This window comes from Lethenteron reissneri, chromosome 46 (genome assembly GCF_015708825.2).
Source record: "Lethenteron reissneri isolate LAM-NWPU_2019-01 chromosome 46, ASM1570882v1, whole genome shotgun sequence".
Lineage (NCBI taxonomy): Eukaryota > Metazoa > Chordata > Hyperoartia > Petromyzontiformes > Petromyzontidae > Lethenteron > Lethenteron reissneri.
The window spans coordinates 10,624,258-10,646,146 of NC_083824.1; the positions used below are offsets into that span (position 1 = coordinate 10,624,258).

Sequence of the window (21,889 nt, forward strand, 5' to 3'; positions counted from 1 at the left end):
CTTATGTTGACCAGTGTAATCTGCGTCATCAGTTGTTAACGTTGGGGCTGCTACTGCAGCTGCTTGCGAGCGGATGCTGACACGTGACCGCCCCAAGAAGCACCGCGGCGCCGCTGTCCACGGTGCTGAAAGTGCACGCGGTGATGACGCGGCCCCGCGCCACGGCCCCCAAGGCAGCTTCGACCGTCTCCTCGCGCTTGCGGGGTCTCACGGGTGACCACAGTGCGTGCGCTGCGGCAAGCTGGCCACCCACCCACTTCGTGTGCCGTGTCGGTCTTCGTAGGTGCTGCTGCTACTCGCGAACAGCACAGTCTGTTAGAGGCTATGCGAGGAATCTTTGTCGTTGTGAGTGTGTGTGTTGTTATTTCTTTGATTGTGTTCGCTGTTATGATTTGAAAGTTATATTTTTTCTCCGGATCAGATCACCGCGTGAGTTCAACCTCAATGTGTGTCGTGCACCCTTCTGCATCCGGCTGACAGAGGACACCTTCAAGCCTGTCGTGACTACATTGTCGCAATGTCTAACGTTAGTACGTGTCTACGTTGAACTTCTTTCGCACTGCACGTAGCCAACCACGCTCATCGGAAGTGTGGAGGAAAGACAAAAAACTGAAAATACAAAAAGCAGTTCTAAAGATGGGAGTTTTCAATGTAGTGTAGAGGTTTAGTGTAGTGTATAGTGTACGATATACTAGTGTAGTGTAATAGCAGTGTAGAGTATAGTAGTGTAGCAGTGTAGTGCATAATATATGTACGTATGCTGAACTTCTTTCGCACCGTACATAGCCAACCGCGCGAATTGGAGGTGCGGGGCGGGGGGGACAACAAACTAAACACACACGCGTTAAAAAAATACACGGTTATCAAACAAATCTGTACGAGACGCAGCTCTGACAGATTTCACGCTGGCGTTGAAAACAAACGAACCAAGTCTCTCACTCCGTGAAGAGAGCAAACGTTCGCGTGATAATGGAACGGCGCTGAACCTTTTTTTTTGGTGATGAATGTGGCGTTTAACCACGTTCATCATCGCCGTGGAAACCGAACATTGGCATGCACGCTGCGTCGTGCTCTCTCTCACGCACGCCCCGACGTTCTCCGCCGGCTGCGAGGTGATGGCTTCCTGCTGTCTGGAAACGTTTTTGCAATTATCAAGATGCGGGGGGTGGGGGGGGGGAATAATGTTCTTTTGCAAAGAATAAAAAAAAATCTACTTTCCTGTAGTTAGCACATTTTTAAATTGTCATTGAAATTATTAATTTTATTTACCCGCTGACATTATTTGTGGACCACACGCGAAACTCTCTTCCCGTGGGCTTCGAGGAGGCGCCGTACCCTAGCTCGCCAGGAGAATGCGGTACAGCGAAATAAATGTCGATTCCACCCGCTCCGTCCGTATGGACTATAATATTTCCCCCTCGCCCGTGTGGGTTTTCACTGGATGCTCCGGTTTCCTCTCGAATGTAAACATTAATTAACTAGTTCAATAACACCTTCATAGAGAGAGGGCCGCAGAGCTTGGGCAGTTGTTGGCACCGGCTCATTGCGTTGGCTGCCTTCCTGCTCGTCTGTCGTTCCTCGCCGCGCCTCGGAGTCATCCTATCTCTCTCCCTACGAGAGTGATTACTCATGGCCAAGCGAGATAACCAAACAAGGGCCGGTGCTGTGGCCGTTTTCATGTTTTTCAGCGGAACCGGCAGTGGTAATCGCGTAACGACCGTTGCCTCGAGTGAACGTGAGGACCCCTGCCCACCGCCCCCACTCTCAAGTCATGAGCGTGCGTGGCGACTGCTCGCATTCCCAGCGTCGGCTGCAGCTCGCTGAGCCGCCAGCCGCGCAATTTGGCCGCCTATGTTGCCCATCGGCGGCATGGGGTTTCACTCGCTCCGCACTGCCCTCACTCATCCCCCCCCCAACCCCATCTCACCCCCCCCTCCCCCCCCCCCCAAGTAGGAGCGGCACAATGTCCGGAGCAGCCGAGCTCGTCGGATCTCCGCGCTGCCCCCTGCGTCGCTGATTTTAATTTACAGCCGGAACCCGGGGGAGCGCTTCGACCCCCCTCCCATAATTCGCTCCGACGTCACATCGCGGTGCCCCGCGGGAGGCTGAGTTATCCGCTGAGCGTGGATGCATGGCGGGCAAATTGTTCGTGATGGTGGTGGGATTGTTTTTGTTTTTTTTGTCTTTTGCCTCCTCTCTTTCAGGGAGTGAGCGCCCCTCTGGATTGCGAGAGGGCATCGGATCGCCGCCGGGGAGGCATGAGCCCGGCCCAGGCATCGCAACCCAAGCCACCGCTGTTTTGGTGACGAAGTGATCGCCCTCACCACAACGGTCGCTGCCTAATATCCCACGAAGGTTTTAGCGTGCGACGCTCGGGAAAATCAGCCTCAGAACCACGGTCGACAAAATTCACGTAACTTTACCGGCGGCTTGAAACTCAATTTGCGGCGGCAGATCAACTCGAATCTCGGCCAAGCCTTCGTTTAGACCCGTAGCGAAAGCATCGGAAGAAAAAAAAAACACCCCTCTCGATCCGTCGAAGTAACGAAGGCCTCGGGCACGGAGGGGCTCGTCATGGAGGAGGCGAGGGACCGTCCCGCGTTCCTGCAGGGGGCGCGCGACATCGCACGCGAGGTGAAGCGGCAGGCGGCCAAGAAGGTCGGACGCGGCTCCGACCAGATCCAGGACCAGTACACGCGGCGCTCGTACTCGCGCTTCACGGGCGACGAGGACGACGACGAGGACGAGGACTGGAGGGCGGACGCCAGGGACGCGCGCAGCGACGGGCGGCCGCCGCCTCCCGGCGCGAAGGGGGACAGCAACGAGGAGGGTTCGAGCGACGCCACGGAGGGGCACGACGACGAGGCGGACGCGGAGGGATACGAGGGGGAGTACCAGGGAGCCTCCGACGGGGTCAAGGTCGCCCACGCCACGGTAGGGAAGTCGCGGGCGCTGATGGCGTGGATTTTTTTTTTCTCCGGATCCTCCGGTTTTCCCCCCCGCCACTTGGTTGAGCCGTCATTTGTGGCCAGGTCGCTTCTGAAAAAAAGAGCTGGATAGCTCAGTGGGCCTTACCTGGTGAAGTAAAAAAGTTAATGGTGAATCACCCCCACCTCGGCTAAAGGGGCTTTCACACACAAAGCATTCGGTGGCGGTGGGTAGTGAACATCGCCACGCGGGAGACAAAAGTGGCTGGCTGTGTGGAGCTGGCCACCCACCCCCTCGTGTGCCGTGCCGGCCTTCATAGTTGCTACTCACTAACAGCACTTGCTCTTACAAGTCTGCTAAGGCTATACGGGGGATCGGCACTGGGGAGATAAAGGCGAGTGCGCGTGGTGTTGGCCACCCACCCCCTTGTGTGCCATTCTGGCCCTTGCCCCAAAAGACGTGTTTAGGTTGTAAGGGTATCTTTGTCTTTATGTGCACAAGACAAAGATCCCCCGTATAGCCTGAACAGACTGTTGGGGCAAGTGCGGCACACGAGGGGGTGGGTGGCCAACACCACACCCGGCCGCCTTTGTCTCCCTAGTGCCGATGTTTTACACACCGCACCAGGTACTCATTTGAGGCTGAGTCGACGTAGGAGGGGGGGGGGCAGGACTCGTTAAAATAATCGTCACTGGTCTTGGCCGTGAGCGGGAATCGAACTCGGGTCACCGGGTTCGTAAGCGCAGTGCGCTTACCACCGCACACACACATGCACAACACACACGTGCACACAACGCACACGCGCACACAACACACACACATAAAATACAGCGTCCTTTTAGTTCCCACAAAGCCCCTTCTCATCTGTGGAGCACGGTTGCCCCCTTGTCGGCATACGCGTGCAGGAGCCGAGCAAGAGCGCGTCCTGGGACACGGAGGCGGGCAGGCGGAGCGACCGCGAGGAGCTGTCGCAGCAGTACGAGCTCATCCTGCAGGAGTGCGCCCACGGCAAGTTCCAGTGGAGCCTCTTCTTCACACTGGGGCTGGCGCTCATGGCTGACGGCGTCGAGATGTTCGTCGTGGGCTTCGTCCTGCCCAGCGCCGAGAAAGACATGTGCCTCTCGAGCCAGAACAAGGGATGGCTCGGTGAGTGAGCGTAGAACCCGCCGGAAAGGTGTTTGTGTTGTTGTTGTTAGAGGAGCGAGGCAGTATGACAGGTGAAGGCTTCCGTTGAGGTCGTCAATGTTGGCCCGGTCTGAGAGCTCCTCTGAGGTCCTGAGGTTCCCTTTCTGGGCACCCCCGCCCCCGCCCCCCCGCCCCCCGTGTGCCCTCCACACACAGATGTGTGGCCCTGGGAAAGTGCTCCACTGCTGCGATGCAGCCACGCAGCTACAGACTACGGCAGCAGCGATTTACCGTGTCCTGCTCTCACCTGCCTAGTTGTTAAATTGTCACGATTCAGGGTAACGATTTGATAAAAAAAAAAAGTGTTTTATTCTTTACTACTATTATGGCGGCGAACGTTCACACTATCTCGAAGTTGTAGGCTTGATGAAAACCTTTTGCACGTGACATATACATTGTAACACGCGTGTTGTATACCTGTCAATCCCTTATCAGTGCCCTGCCTTATTATAGATCAATTCAGACCTTACTGGTAACCCCGTGCCCCTCATAAATCTCAACGTTCATCCTACAAAGTCCCATCACAAGGGGAGAAACACAAACAACGAGACAATAAAATGGTTTGCCCGTATTGAAACGGCTGTATGCCGTATGGACCTGAGAACTCAATTTCCCTGCACAAGAATACGGGGTAAACCGTACAGGTTGACAGCGATGGTGTTGAAGTCTATCTCTTTGGCTGTGCCGTGTGGCAACATCCACCACCGCCACCGCCGCCACCACCGCCACCGCCACCACCGCCACCACCACCACGACACCTTCGCCCCGGGGTGCCGCGTGCCCCCTCTCTCATCATCGTGCAATTTCCACGTCACTCACCGGCAGGCCGCTTTTAATTGCCGGGCTGCGACGAGCGCGAACAATTACAACGTCTGGGATTTCTGATTTATAATAATGGGGGGGGGGGGGGGGTGCGTTAATCGCTAATCAGTCACGCATTATGTCGGGATCAAAAAGGCGCGGGCAGCTTTGAAACGATCCTCCGTCGTTTTAAACAATGGCTCGGGGGCTTTGTAATTGCACGGTGCCACAGTGTTGATCGAGTGGGAATTCACGCGACGTCGGACGGATGAATCACGCGACGGGGGACGCACGTAGCCTCGGTGGAGGGGGCGGGGCAGGTGGGGGGGGGCATCGATGGAACGCTCTCGAGGTAACCGAGAAGCTCGGGCGAGCTCAGAGGGCTGAGCTGGCAAAGCCGAGATTCCGGGCCGAATGCCACGTGTCGCCCTCCTGGGAATAAACCGGGTTCTCAAGTGTACGCCAATTGATAGAGATGTCTTAATCACTTTTGGCTGTATTGCATGAAATCCATTACGGTGCGCATATGTGTACGCGTGTGTAAGGAGAGCGGCGGCTCTCCTTACACAATGCACTGCGCTACGAACCCGGCCACCCGAGTTCGATGCCCGCTCATGACCGACACCAGTGACAATTCTATTATTGGAACCGGTTTGGGCCTCCCCTAGCTCGACTCAGCCTTTAACTGAGCACCTGCCGCGGTGTGTGAACATCGCGACTGGAGAGACAAAGGCGGCCGGGCGTGGAGCTGACCACCTATCCGCTTTGTGTGCCGTGTTGGTTTTCACAGCACTTATCCCAAGAGTCTGTTAAGGCTACACGGTGGATCTTTGTCTAAGTCTTTGTCTTGCGCGTGCACGTGTGTGCGTGCGTGTGAGCGGTGGTGTAGCGGTTAGCGCGCTGCACTACGAACCTGGTGACCCGGGTTCGATTCCCGCTCACGGCAAACACCAGTGACGATTATCTGAACCGGTCCTGGGCCTCCCCTAGGTCGACTCAGCCTCAAATGAGTACCTGGTGCGGTGTGTAAACATCGCCGCTAGGGAGACAAAGGCGGTCGGGCGTGGTGCTGGCCACCCACCCCCTCGTGTACCGTTCCGGCCTTCATAGGTGCTCGCTAACAGCACTTGCCCCTACAGTCTGTTAAGGCTATATGGGGGATCTTTGTTATCTCTGTGTGTGCGTGCACCAGGCGGATTCGTGTATGTGGGGATGATGCTGGGCGCCGTGTTCTGGGGCGGCCTGGCCGACAAGATCGGCCGTCGGCAGTGCCTCCTCATCTCGCTCTCCTTCAACGGCTTCTTCACCTGCCTCTCGTCCTTCGTGCAGGGATACGGGGCCTTCCTCTTCTGCCGCTTCCTGTCGGGCATTGGGTACCGCTCGCTCCCCGCTCGCTCCCCCCCCCGCTCGCTCCCCCCCCGCTCGCTCCCCGCTCGCTCCCCGCTCGCTCCCCCCCCGCTCGCTCCCCCCGCTCGCTCCCCCCCCTCTCGCTCCCCCCCCTCTCGCTCCCCGCTCGCTCCCCCCCCCTCTCGCTCCCCTCTCGCTCCCCGCTCGCTCCCCACTCCCTCTCCGCTCGCTCCCCGCTCGCTCCCCACTCCCCTCTCCGCTCGCTCTCCGCTCTCGTTCACTGGAAGCAACACGGGGACCAGGGCGGGCACATATAGCGGGGCCGGGGGGGGGGGGGGGCTTGCCTTAATCGTGGCCCCGATTGCCGTGCAACGCCACGCGACTGGAGCGGCCGGTGTGTGTCGGCGCGCCGTGTCGAGCGTGCGCGTCTGTTGGCTCGCTGCGCCCCACCAGGATCGGCGGGACGGCTCCGGTCGTCTTTTCGTACTTTGCGGAGTTCCTGTCGCGCGAGAAGCGGGGCGAGCACCTGAGCTGGCTGTGCATGTTCGGCATGATCGGAGGCATCTACGCGTCGGCCATGGCCTGGGCCATCATCCCACATTATGGTAACGGACGCTGGCACACAGCTCCACGAGCGCACGCACCACCTCTCCAACGCGTTGCGCAGATCTCGTCAAGCTCAGTTGCCTCTGACTGGCACGGTTGGCTATGTAGGATGCGAAATAAGTTCACGCATGCGTGTAGATAACGAAGCCAAAGTCTACCTGCCCCCCCCACACCTCCCCCCTCCCCCCTCCCATATAGCTGACACATTTGTGGCTGGGATTAAAACCCAGTTGACAGGGTTTATAACGCAGTGCACAAACCACTATGCCGCCTCTCTCCACGGGGGGGACAAAGATCCCCCGTATGACGCTAGTTTTCATTACTGGCGAAACGAATTGTAAATGTTGTGGATTTACTCTCCAACACACCGGTGTGTTGTACTAGTAACGAATTGGCATATTTTGTGTTTACGTGACAAACCTTCCTAATTGGCTGTGTCGGGTGGTGGCGGGTTTAACCGCCAGGTTCCGCAGCGTGGTGCCCTCGCCTCTAGGGCTACCCGCCCGCGCCCTGCCCCCACCCCCGACACGCGCACAGCCCCATCCACACAACGCGCGCACAGTCATAAACAGGTGCGCGCGCACTCCAGCCAACGTGCGCGCGGTCTGTGCAGCGCCGCATTCCCCGTCGTGAAGCCCCCTCGCCGGTTGTGAAAAAAGCGCTCGGCCGAGGTGCCGTGGCGCTCAGGAGCTCTAATTGAATCCACCTGGTCCTAAAGAGCGCCCCCTTTATTTACTTTCGGCTTGTCCCTAAACACTGCGGAACACCGACGGAACACAATTACCGGCCGTATGGATTTTCCCGTCTGCTCCGCGGATGTGATTATACGCCATCGATTTCTTACGTTCAAGCCCGCGCGCCCGCGTGCGCCGCCGCTTTGTACGGCCCAGGGTAGAAGAGAGAGTCGGGGGAGGGCGACGCGGGAGGGGAGAGTAAAGGGAGTGCAAATGTAGAGAGTGAGCGATAGGCGCATGCTGGCTGGAGCTCCGCTGAAGTTCTCTTTGGCCAAGAGCCGTGCGGCTTGACGGTGGAGTGCGGTCGATAAAGCGCCTTCCGCGTGGGGGTGGTTTTTTTTTATTGTTGTTGTTCGCGTGTGCGCCGTTAGAGCGTCCCTCCGTGTGTAAAACCGGCGGTAATGGACGTGGCCGGGTTTAGTGAAAGGAGCCGCCGTAAACTGATCCGTTGGGCGTTCTCGTCCGTAGCCGGGAGAAAGTCCAAAGGTCTCGGATCTGGTGGCATTGTTGGGGCACAAAGCGGGGATTAGGATGAGGAGCGGCGTAGTCAGTGAAGTGAAGGTTTAATCGTGGCGTTCGCATAAAAGGTGGACATTGATGAAGGGCAACGGTGTTCGGAGACAGTGGGCAGCACTCGCGTGGTTACCAGGGTCTGTCCCGTCAACCGCCTGCCAGCACCTAACCTTCAACACTTCACGTGGCCTCAAGGTGCACATAGCCTGGCACAAACGCCGTGGTTATTGTTATGTGCACGTACGTCGCGTGCGTCTACGTGTGCCTGGTGCGTGTGTGGTGCGTGCGTGGTGCGTGTGTGGTGCGTGCCTGGTGCGCGTGCGGTGCGTGTGTGGTGCGTACGTGCGTGCAGGCTGGAGCTTCAGCATGGGCTCCGCCTACCAGTTCCACAGCTGGCGAGTGTTCGTCATCGTGTGCGCGCTGCCCGCCGTCTCCTCCGTCGTGGCGCTCACCTTCATGCCCGAGAGCCCGCGATACCTGCTCGAGGTGGCGCCCCATCCCCTCTCCCCCCCCCCTCCACCACGATCGTTTCTTTGCCTTCTGTCTTTTTACTCTTGCTGTGCCGTGATGATGCCCCCCACCCCGGCACTTTTGCAGGGGCAGCGCACGTGGTCCCTGGAGCGTACGGCCCAGACAAGAGATAATTTTCAAGGCACTTCTGAGAAATCCTTCGAGTGGCATTTTGATCCTTTACACCAGGGTCGAGAGAACGCTTTCCTCACTGAGGACCAAGTCTATCGGTTTCTATCTAAGTCTGTGGGTAGCTATGTATCTCAGTGGGTCTCTATGTGAGTGTTTGGGTCTCTATGTAAGTCCATGGGTAGTTATGTAACTCAATGGGTCTCTATGTGAGTCTATGGGTAGCGATGTAAGTCAGTGGGTCTCTATGTATCTCAGTGGGTCTCTATGTGAGTCTTTGGGTCTCTATGTTAGTCCATGGGTAGTTGTGTAACTCAATGGGTCTCTATGTGAGTCTATGGGTAGCGATGTAAGTCAGTGGGTCTCTATGTATCTCAGTGGGTCTCTATGTGAGTCTTGGGGTCTCTATGTTAGTCCATGGGTAGTTGTGTAACTCAATGGGTCTCTATGTGAGTCTATGGGTAGCGATGTAAGTCAGTGGGTCTCTATGTATCTCAGTGGGTCTCTACGTGAGCCTGTGGGTCTCTATGTAAGTCCATGGGTAGTTGTGTAACTCAATGGGTCTCTATGTGAGTCGATGGGTAGTGATGTACGTCAAGTGGTCCCTATTTAAGCCTGTGGGTCCCCGGTAATCGGGCTAAGAAATCGTTTATTTTACACCGGCAGATGAAATCCCGTTGCGACCTCGGGGAGTCTCGGCGGTGTTGGCGCAGTGTGCCTCTGCGCTCGGCCACCTCAGCTGCTGCCCCCGCGGCTGGCCACCGCTTCAGCTTTGTTGGACGAATCGGTGTTGCGGGGGCGCTCTGCCACTCCTGCTCATCGATTGGAGCCTGTCGGCGGGGGGGGGGGGGGTAAACGGTTTCAGACAACGGTTCAATTTACGCGACACAATTTGTGGATGGGCGAGGCAGTCCGGGGTCCTGCCAGGCGATCACGGTTAATTGGGCAATCAATCGCCCTTTGATGGGGAGCGACGTGAATGGTCGCACCTGGAGCTGCCGCATCACAAATAGACACTTGCCTCCTCTCGCTCTCTCCCCCTTTCACAATTTCCCGCCGTTCCGAGACGTATGCAAGTTGCAGGGTGAGTGGGTGGGTGCCCCGTTCACCGCTGAATCTCGGAACGTGTAAGCGGCTCAGCGTTACATTTATTTAGAGAGGCGTAGCACCATTTTTTAAGACGTTGTACTTACCGCAGAGAACGTTAGCGACATTATCGAGCTCTATGATAGCCGGCGCAAAACTGTGGCACGCCCTCCCGCATGGCCTTGTGGGAGCCTCGGTACCAATAAACGTGTTGTCTATTAGTTTTTCTTCCGGTTCCGTTTTGATGATGTACACATATGTACGTACGTCATCAGAACATGCACGTGCGTCATCGGAACAGGAAAGGGTTAAGTGCCAAATATAAGAAAATAGCGTATGTTACTCATTGTATTCTTTATCTTGTCCCGCAAGATTTTATTCGAATCGTGTAATTCGTGTTTTGTCGAGAGATGAACAATCCAGACTGGTGCAGCGCCTTGTGTTGGAGAAAGCCCCCACAGAAGCGGGTATCACAGAAGTAATTCTGACGTCCCTCCAAGTGGTCCACAACTGGGGAGGCGATGCACGTCCCCACGCACGCACGCACGCTACTCCGGAGAGAAGTGATCGTCGCATGACAGTCAAACCGATCGTTTTAATTGTCAGAGACATAATTTAGCTAAGTTACATGCAGAACCAGATTGAACATTATGGGACTTTTATTTGTTGTTGTAGTCTGGTCACCGATTTGATGCCAACAACCACCCTGCATATTCTTGGTTCTTTCGGTAAAGTCACGTAGAAGGGAAACAATAAAATAAAATACGTGACTTTACTGAAAGAACCAAGAATATGAATCCCTGCAGTCACGAAAGCTTTAAATCAAAATATAACTGCCCTGCACTTCAGAAACTTGGGTTTATAGCAGGTGGCTCAAACTCGGATTTGAACTTATGACCTCAACCGTGCCGGTCGTCGCTCACTGTTTGTAATGAATTATAGCGATGAATATAAAAATTATTTCAATCATGAGATGGACGGCATGCGGACATTTACGACAGAAAAACCTGAATTTGTTGCAAATATTGAGCTTCTCACTGCAGCTTGTGTGTTGCAGGAGCCTCGAGCGCGCAAGGGGTTAAAACCTCACAATCAGTAATCCACTCTCCTGTTCCCTCTCCTCTTAGTGTTCCGCTCTTTTCAGGGCTGCTCAGGAAATTGATGTTGCAAATAATTACGTGTTTGCCTCGGCAGTGCCACGTCCAAGCCTTTTAACAATTATTGATTTAGCTCTAAATGTTGCAGTCATTATTGTTTGCTACGCGTAAAGGTTGTTCCAAATTGCTTTGAACACCCGCTGTTCCCGTGGGTGAAATGGACATGTATGTACGTATGTTGAACTTCTTTCGAACCGTACGTAGCCAACCGTGGAAATCGGAGGTGCGGGGGGAAGGACGAAAGAAATTGAACACAAAAAGCAGTTCTAAGGAAATGAGTTTTCAATCGAGATTTCAAAGTGTATAGCTCCAGTTGCTTCCTAATATCGGACGGAACATTCGAGACGGACGCAGAAGTGTATCCGAAAGCACGCAATGCGGCGGCCATCTTTGTTCGACGGCTAGTCAAAATCCGCTGCTGCTGCGAGGATGACCGGAGCTTGCGTGATGATGGTTCATGCTCCTTGATGAGATCAGCGAGCAGGGTGCAGGAGGAGAATGGTGGGTTAATATTATAGATCGTGGCACCCAGAGGTCGGTGAGCCAAGGTGAAGAGCCAATCCAAAACTATAAAACTATTCAACTATATTTTATTTAAACCATTTTGTTTTATTTTACCAGGTAAGGCCCCACTGAGCTATGTAGCTCTTTTTCAGAAGCGACCTGGCCACAAATGATAGCTCAACGAAGTGACTCATCATGTGGAAATGTACAGCAGCCAAATAATCTAAACTCATTTTTCTAAATGTAGAAGGATAAACCGGAGGACCCAGAGAAAAATCCACACGACCACGGGGAGAGAGACATGCAAACTCCAAATTTACAGCAGGCGTCAGGGTCAGAATCGAACCCACGACCTTCTGCATACCAGGCAAGGGAGTTAACATCTCGCGAATGCGGGCGTCCCTGATGGCGGAGATGAGGCTGTAAGCGTGGTCCTTGTCGGACTTGTTGAATGCGTAACCAGGGGAAGATCTAAAAGCCAGTTTGAACATCCCAAGTTGATTTTGTGTGACCAGGCGAAAACGCAAGAGAACAGGATTATTAGCGTCTCATTTGCCGAAATTACAAAAGCCAAAACACGGATGGTTGGGGGCGAGCTGCCATCACTGGGATTGGTGACCTCTTCGGATTTACTTTGACCTCTGTGCAGGTTACGGTTATTTACCCGGCAGTGATTTAATTAGCGTGGAATTTATGATCCTCTGTCAAAGTGGATTGTGGGGGAGTAATAGACAACTTTAAAGACAGTTTCACCACAGAAATCACATCTACTATCACACCCCCGGATTAGCTATGTTGACTACGTACGGTGCGAAAGATTTTCAACATCCAAAATCTATGCCTAGACCTTCCTGGCTGGCTGCTGGCTGGGTTCCTCTCCACCCCAACGATAACTGTTGGTAGTGGCTGCTGTTGGCCGTTGCCACCGAAACTAGCTGGGTTAGCTGGCCAACGGAGTTTTCCGTGTAACAAATAAGCACTGAATTAATAGGGTGGAACAAGTTCGGGAGATATATCATAGACGGCGACACCGAAGAGGTGGGAGTAACAAATACTGAAGACTGACACAGAATATTCTTTGAATCCTAGAGAACGTAAAAAAAATAATCACGGTACATATTATCTTGCCATTTTACGACGTAACTAAGCGTATTACTTTTAGTGCTCCGAGTACAGGAGGTTTGTGAGAAGAGCATGAACATTTCAGCTGTCTCTTATTTTCCGGTGCAGAGCAAAGGGTTTTCTCCTCCTAAAAAAAATGATTCGGTCCGACGGGCCTAATAAGGCCCTTCTCGACCATGTTTACCCAGCAGCATTTGTCAAAGCAAGCAAACCGTGTACCTGCTTTGATTTTCTGAGCCTCATCGGCAGAGGTGTCACCTCTTGAAACAGAAATCGCTGCATTGCCCAACCCTCTAGGGCCTAGGCAATCAATCGCATAGACTGCCATGATGCCGGTGTGTCACTGCGGCGCCGTGTGCATGCGTTCCAGATGGGCAGGCACGACGAGGCCTGGATGGTGCTCAAGCAAGTCCACGACACCAACATGAGGGCCAAGAAGCAGCCTGAGAAGGTCTTCACCGTGAGTGACCCCCACCCCCAAGTGCTGTCGGCGAAGACCGATTTGAGGCCGGCACGGCACACGGAGTGGTTGGGTGGCCAGCACCGCAGCCCCGGCTACCTTTTGCCTCCCTATTGGCGACGTTTACCCGTCGTGCCAAGTACTCATTTGAGGCTGAGTCGACCGAGGAGAGGCCCAGGAGCAGTTCAGATAACCGAACTCGGGTCGCATCGCACCCAGCCACTACGCAACCGTTGCCCGATGCACGCGCCCAGCGCAGCCAGTTCCAAAGAAATTAGTTTTCAATTAGATGATTTAAAAGTGCACAGCTCCAGTGGCTTCCTAATATCAGAAGCAAGAGCGTTCCAGACGGCCGCAGAGCCGCATCTGAAAGCGCCGCGCAATTCCGTCCGACGGTTACCTAATTACTCCACGTATGGGCCTTGATTAATTAACGTACAGCAGTTTATATAATTCGGATTCAGTGTGTCAAATTACAGTGCATCCCCCGCTGCACGAGGGCGCACCACCACCTCTCCCCCCGCGCTTCGTGCGGCGGTCACTTTGCCAGAGCGGCCGCTTGCCTCGTCCCGCTAATGGGGGTCACGGCGAGGTCGCAGCAGCCTCATCTTTTTTCATTCGTTTAACTCAAAATCAATTTATCGGTCGTCGCTGGTGATGCACGATGCCGAGGGGGAGGTAGTGGGGGGGCCTGTAAATATTTGTACCATGTACCGTCCCGGTGTTTATTTTTAGTTCACCGAGGGCTGCATCGTGCGAACGCTCATTTAGTGACGTCGCGGCAAGCGTTAGTCATGAGAAGGGGAGAGTGCGCGCGCGCGCCGAGCTCACAGCGCTCGGAGGGCGATGCAGCCTCCATTTAAATACAGCCTCATGCACAGCCCTTTTGTCCATCCATTGCTGGTCGGTGCTGGTTGGTAAACGCAGGGAAGCACAGACGGTACCACACGTGTTTTTTTACACTGCCCTCTGCTGACCGCCACGTGGCACAGATTCCCCACGGGACTATCCGGGCTCTCGAACCTGCTTAGCGGCACCGCTGTAGGCGCCGCGGTTGCCCGCACAACCCCAGGCACGTGGCACGATCGACAGGAATGCCGATCGTGCCGTCGACGGGGCCTTTGAATGCGCAGCGGCGCAAGGGCAGTCCGATCAGCGCCGAGTCGGTAGCCGTACGATCGTCGTGCGGTGGAAACTCGTCTCATGCGCCCACTGGGAGCCGCTCGCCTCCGGTCGTCTGCGTGCAGGCACGTGGCCGAGGCTGCGAGCACGTGGCCACTGCGGCAGTGGCGGCTACGCGCACGGATGCGTGCCTCTCAGCGGCGTGCGCGCACTCTCGTGGTGCAGGTGACCCAGATCAAGATGCTGAAGCAGCAGGACGAGATGGTGGAGATCGAGACGAGCACGGCCATCTGGTACCGCCGCTGGATCGCGCGCGTCCTCTCGCAGCTCAAGGCTGTGAGTCGCGCGCGGTCGCCCCGCCGTGACCCCCGGTTCTGTCCTCGGTGACCTCCTCTCGGCGAGCCGTCGACACTTCACGTGTCCTCAAAGTCCACCCAGCCTGGCGCAAGCGCCGTAGGGACGTGGCCGCCACTTCAATGGCGAATGTCAGCTGTTGTTGCTGTTGTTGTTGTGTGGTTACTATTAGTCCGCTTGTTTACCCGGGAAAGTCCCAAGACTGTTTTTCAGAAGGGTCCTGACACGTTTTAACGATAGGAGGCTACCACGATCACCGTATGTCATCCAAATTAAGTCATTTTTCTAATACGGACCACGACGACGGCACGCAATGGCTGGACTCTTGCAAATGAGGTCACAGGGTCTTCTGACATCCGCCGTGAAGCAGACGGCATGTACTTTCGTGGTCAATACAACACCACCGCCGAAGCACCGCCGCCGTATTAATCGGGCGGCCGTTGTACTTCGAACCGTCAACCTCTGCAAACGAGCGATGGAGCTTGCTTACTGTGGGGCCGCGTCACCATGCACTGCAGCAGCAGCAACAACTCCGAGTAGAGCCGGGCTATCTGACTCTATAGGCCAGTGGGTTGGCAACTGAATAATAAGCCACTTGTGTTCGAATTCGGTTAGAAACTCATTATTCAAGAGCCGCACAATGCATGTGGTGAATACGAGACGTGGCCCTTAATAAACAGCTTCACGAAGCTGGCGTTAAATCTAGAATTGAAGCTTTCGTGACTACAAGGATTCATATTCTTGGGTTTTTTAGGTAAAGTCACGTAGGTAAAAAAAAAATATTTAAATTAATAAAAGTAAAATAAAAATAAAATAAAAATCACGACGTTTCGGAGGCAACACAAGCTTCCGTCTTCAGGTGGAACCGTCACAGCCACGACAGCTGTATCAAGTAAATGAGAGATTACAAGAGATACCACTCCGTATATATAATGGTTGATGGGGGGGGGGGGATGGGCCAGGAACGGCCCACTCACTTGATACAGCAATCGTGCTGTGACGGTTCCACCTGAAGACGGAAGCTTGTGTTGCCTCCGAAACGTCGTGATTTTTATTTTTATTTTATTTTTATTTTACTTCTATTAATTATAATTTAATTTTTTTACCAGGCGTTAATTGGCTGTTGCCAGAACATTGCTCCCAGGACAGAAGCTCCTTTCTTCACCCGGCTGTGCGGATATGGAACGCTGCCTCCCTGAACACAATGTCGGCGAAATCACCGATTCTGGTCTTCAGGCCTTCACCGAGCGCACACACACACGCGCGGGGCATCTCCTAACTTCGCCACACGCCGTGTCGGGACTGAACCTTTGACCTGCAGTGACACCAATGATTACGCCGATTAGATGGACTGATGTCTGATATGGCCACTAAAAAAATATAAATAGATGATCCTTATGGCGGTACCCTGGGGTACCAAATTATACAAAATGGTCGAGGCAATTAAATATTTTATTTCTGGGACACTTTGTTTCCAGGGGTGTACTTCACTCTGTGACTGGGGTACCAATCAATCCGAAATCGGTGCTACTCCGCGATGTCGAAACGCAGCGAGGACGATTGCGCTGAAACTCTGAACGCTCGCGGTAGGCACCGTAGTGGTGCATCGTGTACAGCTCGTCGAGATGAGTCGATTGCCGCATCGCCGACCATCAATAGACTAAAAATTACCGCATCACGAACAATACGCGAGAGCCGGGCTACTATGGTATACCCCGGGGTGCCGCCGTGAGGCTCAGATAAATAAAACATAAAAAAATAAACAAATAAATGCGGCTCCGTAGCCGCAGGCTGCCGAGCCCTGCTTTTGCCATCGATTAAACCCCGACTCATCGGACGATGATAAAAAAAAAATCTATATACGACGGCGGAGTTGCTCGGCGCGATGTCCGACGTTTGGCCCCCGCCCCCCCGCACAGATCTGGCGCACGCTGAAGCAGTGCTTCGAGCCGCAGCTGAAGCGGACGATGATGCAGCTCGTCGCCGTGTGGCTCCTGCTGTCGTTTGGGTGAGAATTCCATTTCTATTCTGTTTCTTTCTATTTTACCAGGCAAGGCCCATCGAGCTACACAGCGCTTTTTCAGAAGCGACGTGGCCACAAATAATAGCTCGACGAAGCGGCTTATTGTCGTGTGGAAATTTCTAGCCGCAAAATACTCTGAACGTACGTTAATTCTAAACGTGGAAGGAAAAACCGGAGGACCCGGAGAAAAATCCACGCAAACACGGGGAGAGAGAGAGACACGCCAACTCCAAATATACAGGCGTCAGCGTCGGGACCGAACTCCCAACCTCCTGTACATGAGGCGAAGTAGTTAACATCTCGCCGCCGTGGCTGCTACTACCGATGATGATGATGAGTCTCTACAACAACGAAACGTGCTGGCGGAGAGATTGAGGGGCCCTGGTGTCGCGCGCACACCCCGAGGACACGCTGCCCACTGTGCCCCCGCACCAGGTACTACGGGCTGAGCGTGTGGTTCCCCGAGATGATCAAGCAGCTGCAGGCCGACAACTACGCGTCGCACCTGAAGGAGTTCGACAAGGAGCGGGTCACCGACCAGACCTTCAACTTCACGCTGGAGAACCAGGTTCACCGCGACGGGGAATACATCAACGACCGGTGAGCACGTGCTTGCGTGCGCGGGGAGTACATCCGTGTAAGTGTGTGTGTGTTGGCCACGTGTGTGTGTGTATGCATGGGGGAGCTGAGTGGTCTCGCCGAAGACCGGTACCAGCGGTGTGAATATCGGCCTTTGTGGACGAGGCTCGTGAAGGACGCTACTTGGCAGTTGGAGGCAGTCGCCCTCCAGTAACCGCAGAGGGGAGAGGAGCGACGCTCACAACAACGAGCGGAGCGCCGGGCGGCTAAAATACAGAAAGTTGGCACAGTAGGGGGCGCAGGTGGTGCATCGGCCAGTCATCTGAGTCAACCCATGGCACCTGGGTCTCTCCCATGACGTCCTGCCAGCGGGCGTGCGACACTTCACGTGGCCGTAAAGTGCACCTAGCCTGGCACAAGCGCCGTGGTGATGTCGCCGCCACTTAGTGGTGAATAGCGGTTGTTGTTGTCGATCACTCGCAGTGGCTGTCCCTCTGCTGGAGGCGAATGCTGTAGATGTTCGCTGTATGTGAATTGCCGTAGGTGGGCACTGTATGTGTATGCTGTAGGTGGTTGCTGTAGGTGAATGCTGTAGATGGATGTTGAAGGTGAATGCTGTAGATGGATGTTGCAGGTGAATGCTGTGGGTGAATGCTGTGGATGGATGTTGTAGGTGAATGCTGTAGATGGATGTTGTAGGTGAATGCTGTGGGTGAATGCTGTGGATGGATGTTGTAGGTGAATGCTGTAGATGGATGTTGTAGGTGGTTGCTGTAGGTGTATGCTGTAGTTGGATGTTGTAGGTGAATGCTGTGGATGGATGTTGTAGGTGAATGTTGTAGGTGAATGCTGTAGATGGATGTTGTAGGTGAATGCTGTGAGTGAATGCTGTGGATGGATTCTGTCGGTGGATGCTGCCCTGATCGGCTGTTAATACGTTGGCCACTGGAGGCAGCGATTGTCCGCTTAGTGCGGGAACGATGCTGGAGTCTCACCCTGCTGAGAGCGATCATTAAGATGCTCGGTTGCCCCGGCCACTGTTGCCTAGGCAACTCAGCCCCTTCACCCCCCCCCCCACTCCTCTCAAGCCTCCGACGCACGTGCTCGGCGCTTCGATTTCGAACCCTCGGCGCGTTTTTTTGCCGTGAGCGTTGTTCCGTATCGTCGCGACTCGTTCCGCCTCGCAGGTTCGTCAAAATCAAGTTCAAGCACGTCATCTTCGAGAATTCCCTCTTCAAGAACTGCGACTTCGATGACATCACCTCCACGAACACGTTTTTCAAGAACTGCACCTTCATCGGCACCACGTTTTACAACACAGGTAGAGTCCCCGGGGGTCAGAGGTCGCAACCGGGTACCCGATACCCGGCTACCCGTACCCGGCCGGGTACGGGTAGCCGTTTCGCGACCCTGGTGCGGCCGGGTATGGGTACGGGTAGGCCGTGAGTCACTGGTGAGTAACTGTTTGTCACTCATTTCCCAACGTCTTGTCTCTTCTCACAATTCAAGTTCTTAGAATCAACCCACCCACGCCTGCAACATGGCTTCATCCCAGAGGTCGCAATCAGGTACCCGATACCCGTACCCGGCTGGGTACGGGGGTAGGGTAAGGGTACGGCCGGGTACAGGTACGGGTACCCGTTTGCGACCCTGGTGCGGCCGGGTACGAGTACGGGTAAGGAATCAAAACCCGTTTGCGACCTCTGCCGGGGGTCGCCCAGAACGGAACCGCAAACAGCGATGCTCCATTCGCAAATTTCGAAGAGGTGCCATCGCAGCAGCAATGCAACACTCCATTACTCCTGACACAACCATCTCGCCCCACCACCGCGGTGTGGGAAAGTGAATGTCGTTGCTCTTCATCACGATCAGCCACGCGCAGAAGAGGAATGCCCCCGTACCTGCAATCCTCAGGCAGTCTCCCATCCAAGCACAGTTATACTCCGACGTACGTCTCCCCGTTTTTTGTCGTTTCGCGAATACGTCGTCGCTTTATTCATGGTAATCAACGTTTTTGGGTTAGATCGCGTTGTTTATAAATGTGTCGTAACCCTCCACCACCCGACACGGCCAAACAGCACAAAAGTGTCACGCTGACAAAAGACAAATAGTTCACTGCTTTAGCCCACCGGTGTGTTGAAGAGTGAATCCACAACATTTACAGTTTTTTCAGTATGACGTTTCGCTGGTAATTACATCCAGCATTATCGGGCAATTAGCCAGAATGGCGAATTGCTGATTGGCCGTGTCGGGTGGTGGAGGGTTACGACACATTTATAAATAACGCGATCTGAATAATATTGGTCGCGAAAGCCTACGTGTTAAATCGCTTTATTATTATTATTATTATTATTTCGCTACCCAATTTGCATCACCTCAACCCCACGCTCGCGTCGCTGACAGCACCGTCCGTCCGTTCTCGTCATCCGTCGCCTCTCAGCCTTCGCCTCCACCACCTACCCTGTGAATCCCTTTGCTTGACGTTGTTTTCATATTCGTCGTCGCACCTTTCAGCAACGAATTCCCCCCCCCCCTCCCCCCCCCCCACGATGTAAACCGGGGTATTATTGTACCTACCAGGATCAAGCCTGATGAGTTTCAGAGCTCTGATGAGATCAGGGGCATTCAGAGTGACTTGCTGATGAGAATACTATCTAGACTGCATTATAATAACTATTATTACCGTCCGGTGCCTGTGCTGCCTTAGATCTCTATGACTTCAAGTTCGTGAACAGCCGGCTGATCAACAGCACGTTCCTCCACAACAAGAAGGGCTGCCACATCGACTTCAGCAGCGACTACAGCGCCTACTGGGTCTACTTCGTCACCTTCCTGGGCACCCTCGCCGTGCTGCCCGGCAACATCGTCTCCGCGCTGCTCATGGACAAGATCGGCCGCCTCAACATGCTGGGTAGCGACTCCAGCCGCCACCACCGCAGGGTTCACCCGCACCGCGTGTCCTGAACGCGGAGGTCGTCGTGAATTTATAGCCTGGGAGGGGCAGGGGGAGGGGCTGGCGGTGGTGGTGGCTACGCACGTGGCATGTGGCACGTGCTCTGGTTCTGCGTCGGGGGTGGGGGGGTGGGGCGGCGAGGGTTGTCGGATCGCCGCGCGAATGTCGGGAAACTCCCTTCCCGTCAGTGTCGACGAGGTTGCCCATACCCAGAAGCGAGCAGCGCTGCAAAAATGTTCCAAGTCGGTATGGGATAGAGCGTTTCCCCCTCGCATTTGTGTGGGTTTTCTCCAGGTGTTCCGGTTTTAGGCCCACATGTAAACACTCATGAATTGGTCGATAACACCTTGATATGGTGTGCCATGGTGGCGAGATGTTAACTACCTCGCCTGGTATACAGGAGGTCATGGGTTCGAAACCGACCCTGACGCCTGCTGTATATTTGGAGTCTGCGTGTCTCTCTGATCGTGGTCGCGTGGATTTTTCTCCAGGTCCTCCGGTTTCCCCTCCACATTTAGAAACGTGCTTAGAGTACTTGGCTGCGATACATTTCGTTGTGATAAGCCACTTCGTTGAGCTATCATTTGTGGCCAGGTCGCTTCTGAAAAAGGGCTATATAGCTCAGTGGGCCTTACATGGTAAAATAAAAAAAATAGTACACTATGAGACCTCCTTTACCAGTGGCAAAATATAGTAATAGGTTTTTACCCTTTCAACTGGTACAAAAACTGACACCTTTATACAAGGGAACATGTTTGCAATAACCACAACACAAGCAGTCAAAATGCAAAGAAAAGAAACAACTCTGATAATGATATGCACTGTCCTTGAAGTTGATTGGTCCACACCCGAGACAGCTTTTGTTAGAGCCTAGTCTCCATTGGTGTTGGACCAGATTACGCCAAAAGGCCTAGTCTCCATTGGTGTTGGACCAGATGACGCCAAAAGCGTATTATTACAATAAAAATAGTTTAAATATATATAGAGGACTGAAGATCTTGGGCAAGTGTTGGTGCCGGATCATTGCGTGGCTTGTCTGTGGTTCTTCCTCGCTCCTCTGCGTCGTTCTCTCTCTACGAGAGAGAGAGAGAGAGCGAATCCTGTGCACATTATAAGTTGACATTATTATCGTTACGTAAACATTGGGGGGTTTGTGTGCATGTGTGTGTACCGTTTCCAACAAAGTAGAAAAACAGAGCTCGGTTACAGGGGATGGCAGTGCCCGCTAAAGACAAATGTGCCTAGAGGAGCACCCGGCTCTCACTTCGTTGCCCCGTGTGCCAGGCGGCTCCATGGTGCTGTCGGGGATCAGCTGCTTCCTGCTGTGGTTCGGCAACAGCGAGGCGACCATGATCGGCATGCTGTGCCTCTACAACGGCCTCACCATCTCCGCTTGGAACTCGCTCGACGTTCTCACCGTGGAGCTCTTCCCCACCGACCGCAGGTGCCCCGCCATCGGCGCGTCGTCTCGCGACCCACAGGCGCCGCCGTTGACGTCGTAGCCCTGAAACTCCCCACCGCTAGGACAAGGCCCTCCCCCTCCCCCTCCCTCCATTCTAACCCTCCACTCCTTCCTTGCCTCAGCTGCTCATGTCCGTTCGTGAGCTTCGAACTCTGCGATGTCGCCTGCCGCCCCCTTCCGCTGTGTCCCTCTGCTTCGCTTCGCTCGTTCGCCACTCGAACGGAGTTAGTTCCCTCTCTCACCGCTCCTCACTCGTTCTCACGACCGTCGCCGGCGGGACGTTGTTATCCTTGTGCGGCACACCTAGGCCACCA

General features: G+C 54.4%; 1 protein-coding gene across 4 annotated transcripts in view; it reads left to right on the forward strand.

Moving 5' to 3' along the window:
• LOC133354208 (synaptic vesicle glycoprotein 2C-like) overlaps positions 1-21,889 on the forward strand; it is a 45,857-nt gene that overhangs the window by 14,401 nt on the left and 9,567 nt on the right. The window contains exons 2-13 of one of the 4 annotated variants that reach the window (XM_061570867.1): positions 2,205-2,934; positions 3,834-4,074; positions 6,107-6,287; positions 6,715-6,866; positions 8,467-8,600; positions 12,993-13,082; positions 14,430-14,540; positions 16,478-16,566; positions 17,017-17,181; positions 18,348-18,481; positions 19,868-20,071; positions 21,398-21,557. In XM_061570867.1, coding sequence (XP_061426851.1) covers positions 2,575-2,934; positions 3,834-4,074; positions 6,107-6,287; positions 6,715-6,866; positions 8,467-8,600; positions 12,993-13,082; positions 14,430-14,540; positions 16,478-16,566; positions 17,017-17,181; positions 18,348-18,481; positions 19,868-20,071; positions 21,398-21,557 — 2,021 coding nt within the window. In that variant the 5' untranslated portion in view covers positions 2,205-2,574. Of the gene's footprint in view, positions 1-2,204; positions 2,935-3,833; positions 4,075-6,106; positions 6,288-6,714; positions 6,867-7,072; positions 7,895-8,466; positions 8,601-10,709; positions 11,498-11,609; positions 12,539-12,992; positions 13,083-14,429; positions 14,541-16,477; positions 16,567-17,016; positions 17,182-18,347; positions 18,482-19,867; positions 20,072-21,397; positions 21,558-21,889 lie in introns of those variants that run through there. The other 3 variants (XM_061570868.1, XM_061570869.1, XM_061570870.1) reach the window with 3 other exon arrangements.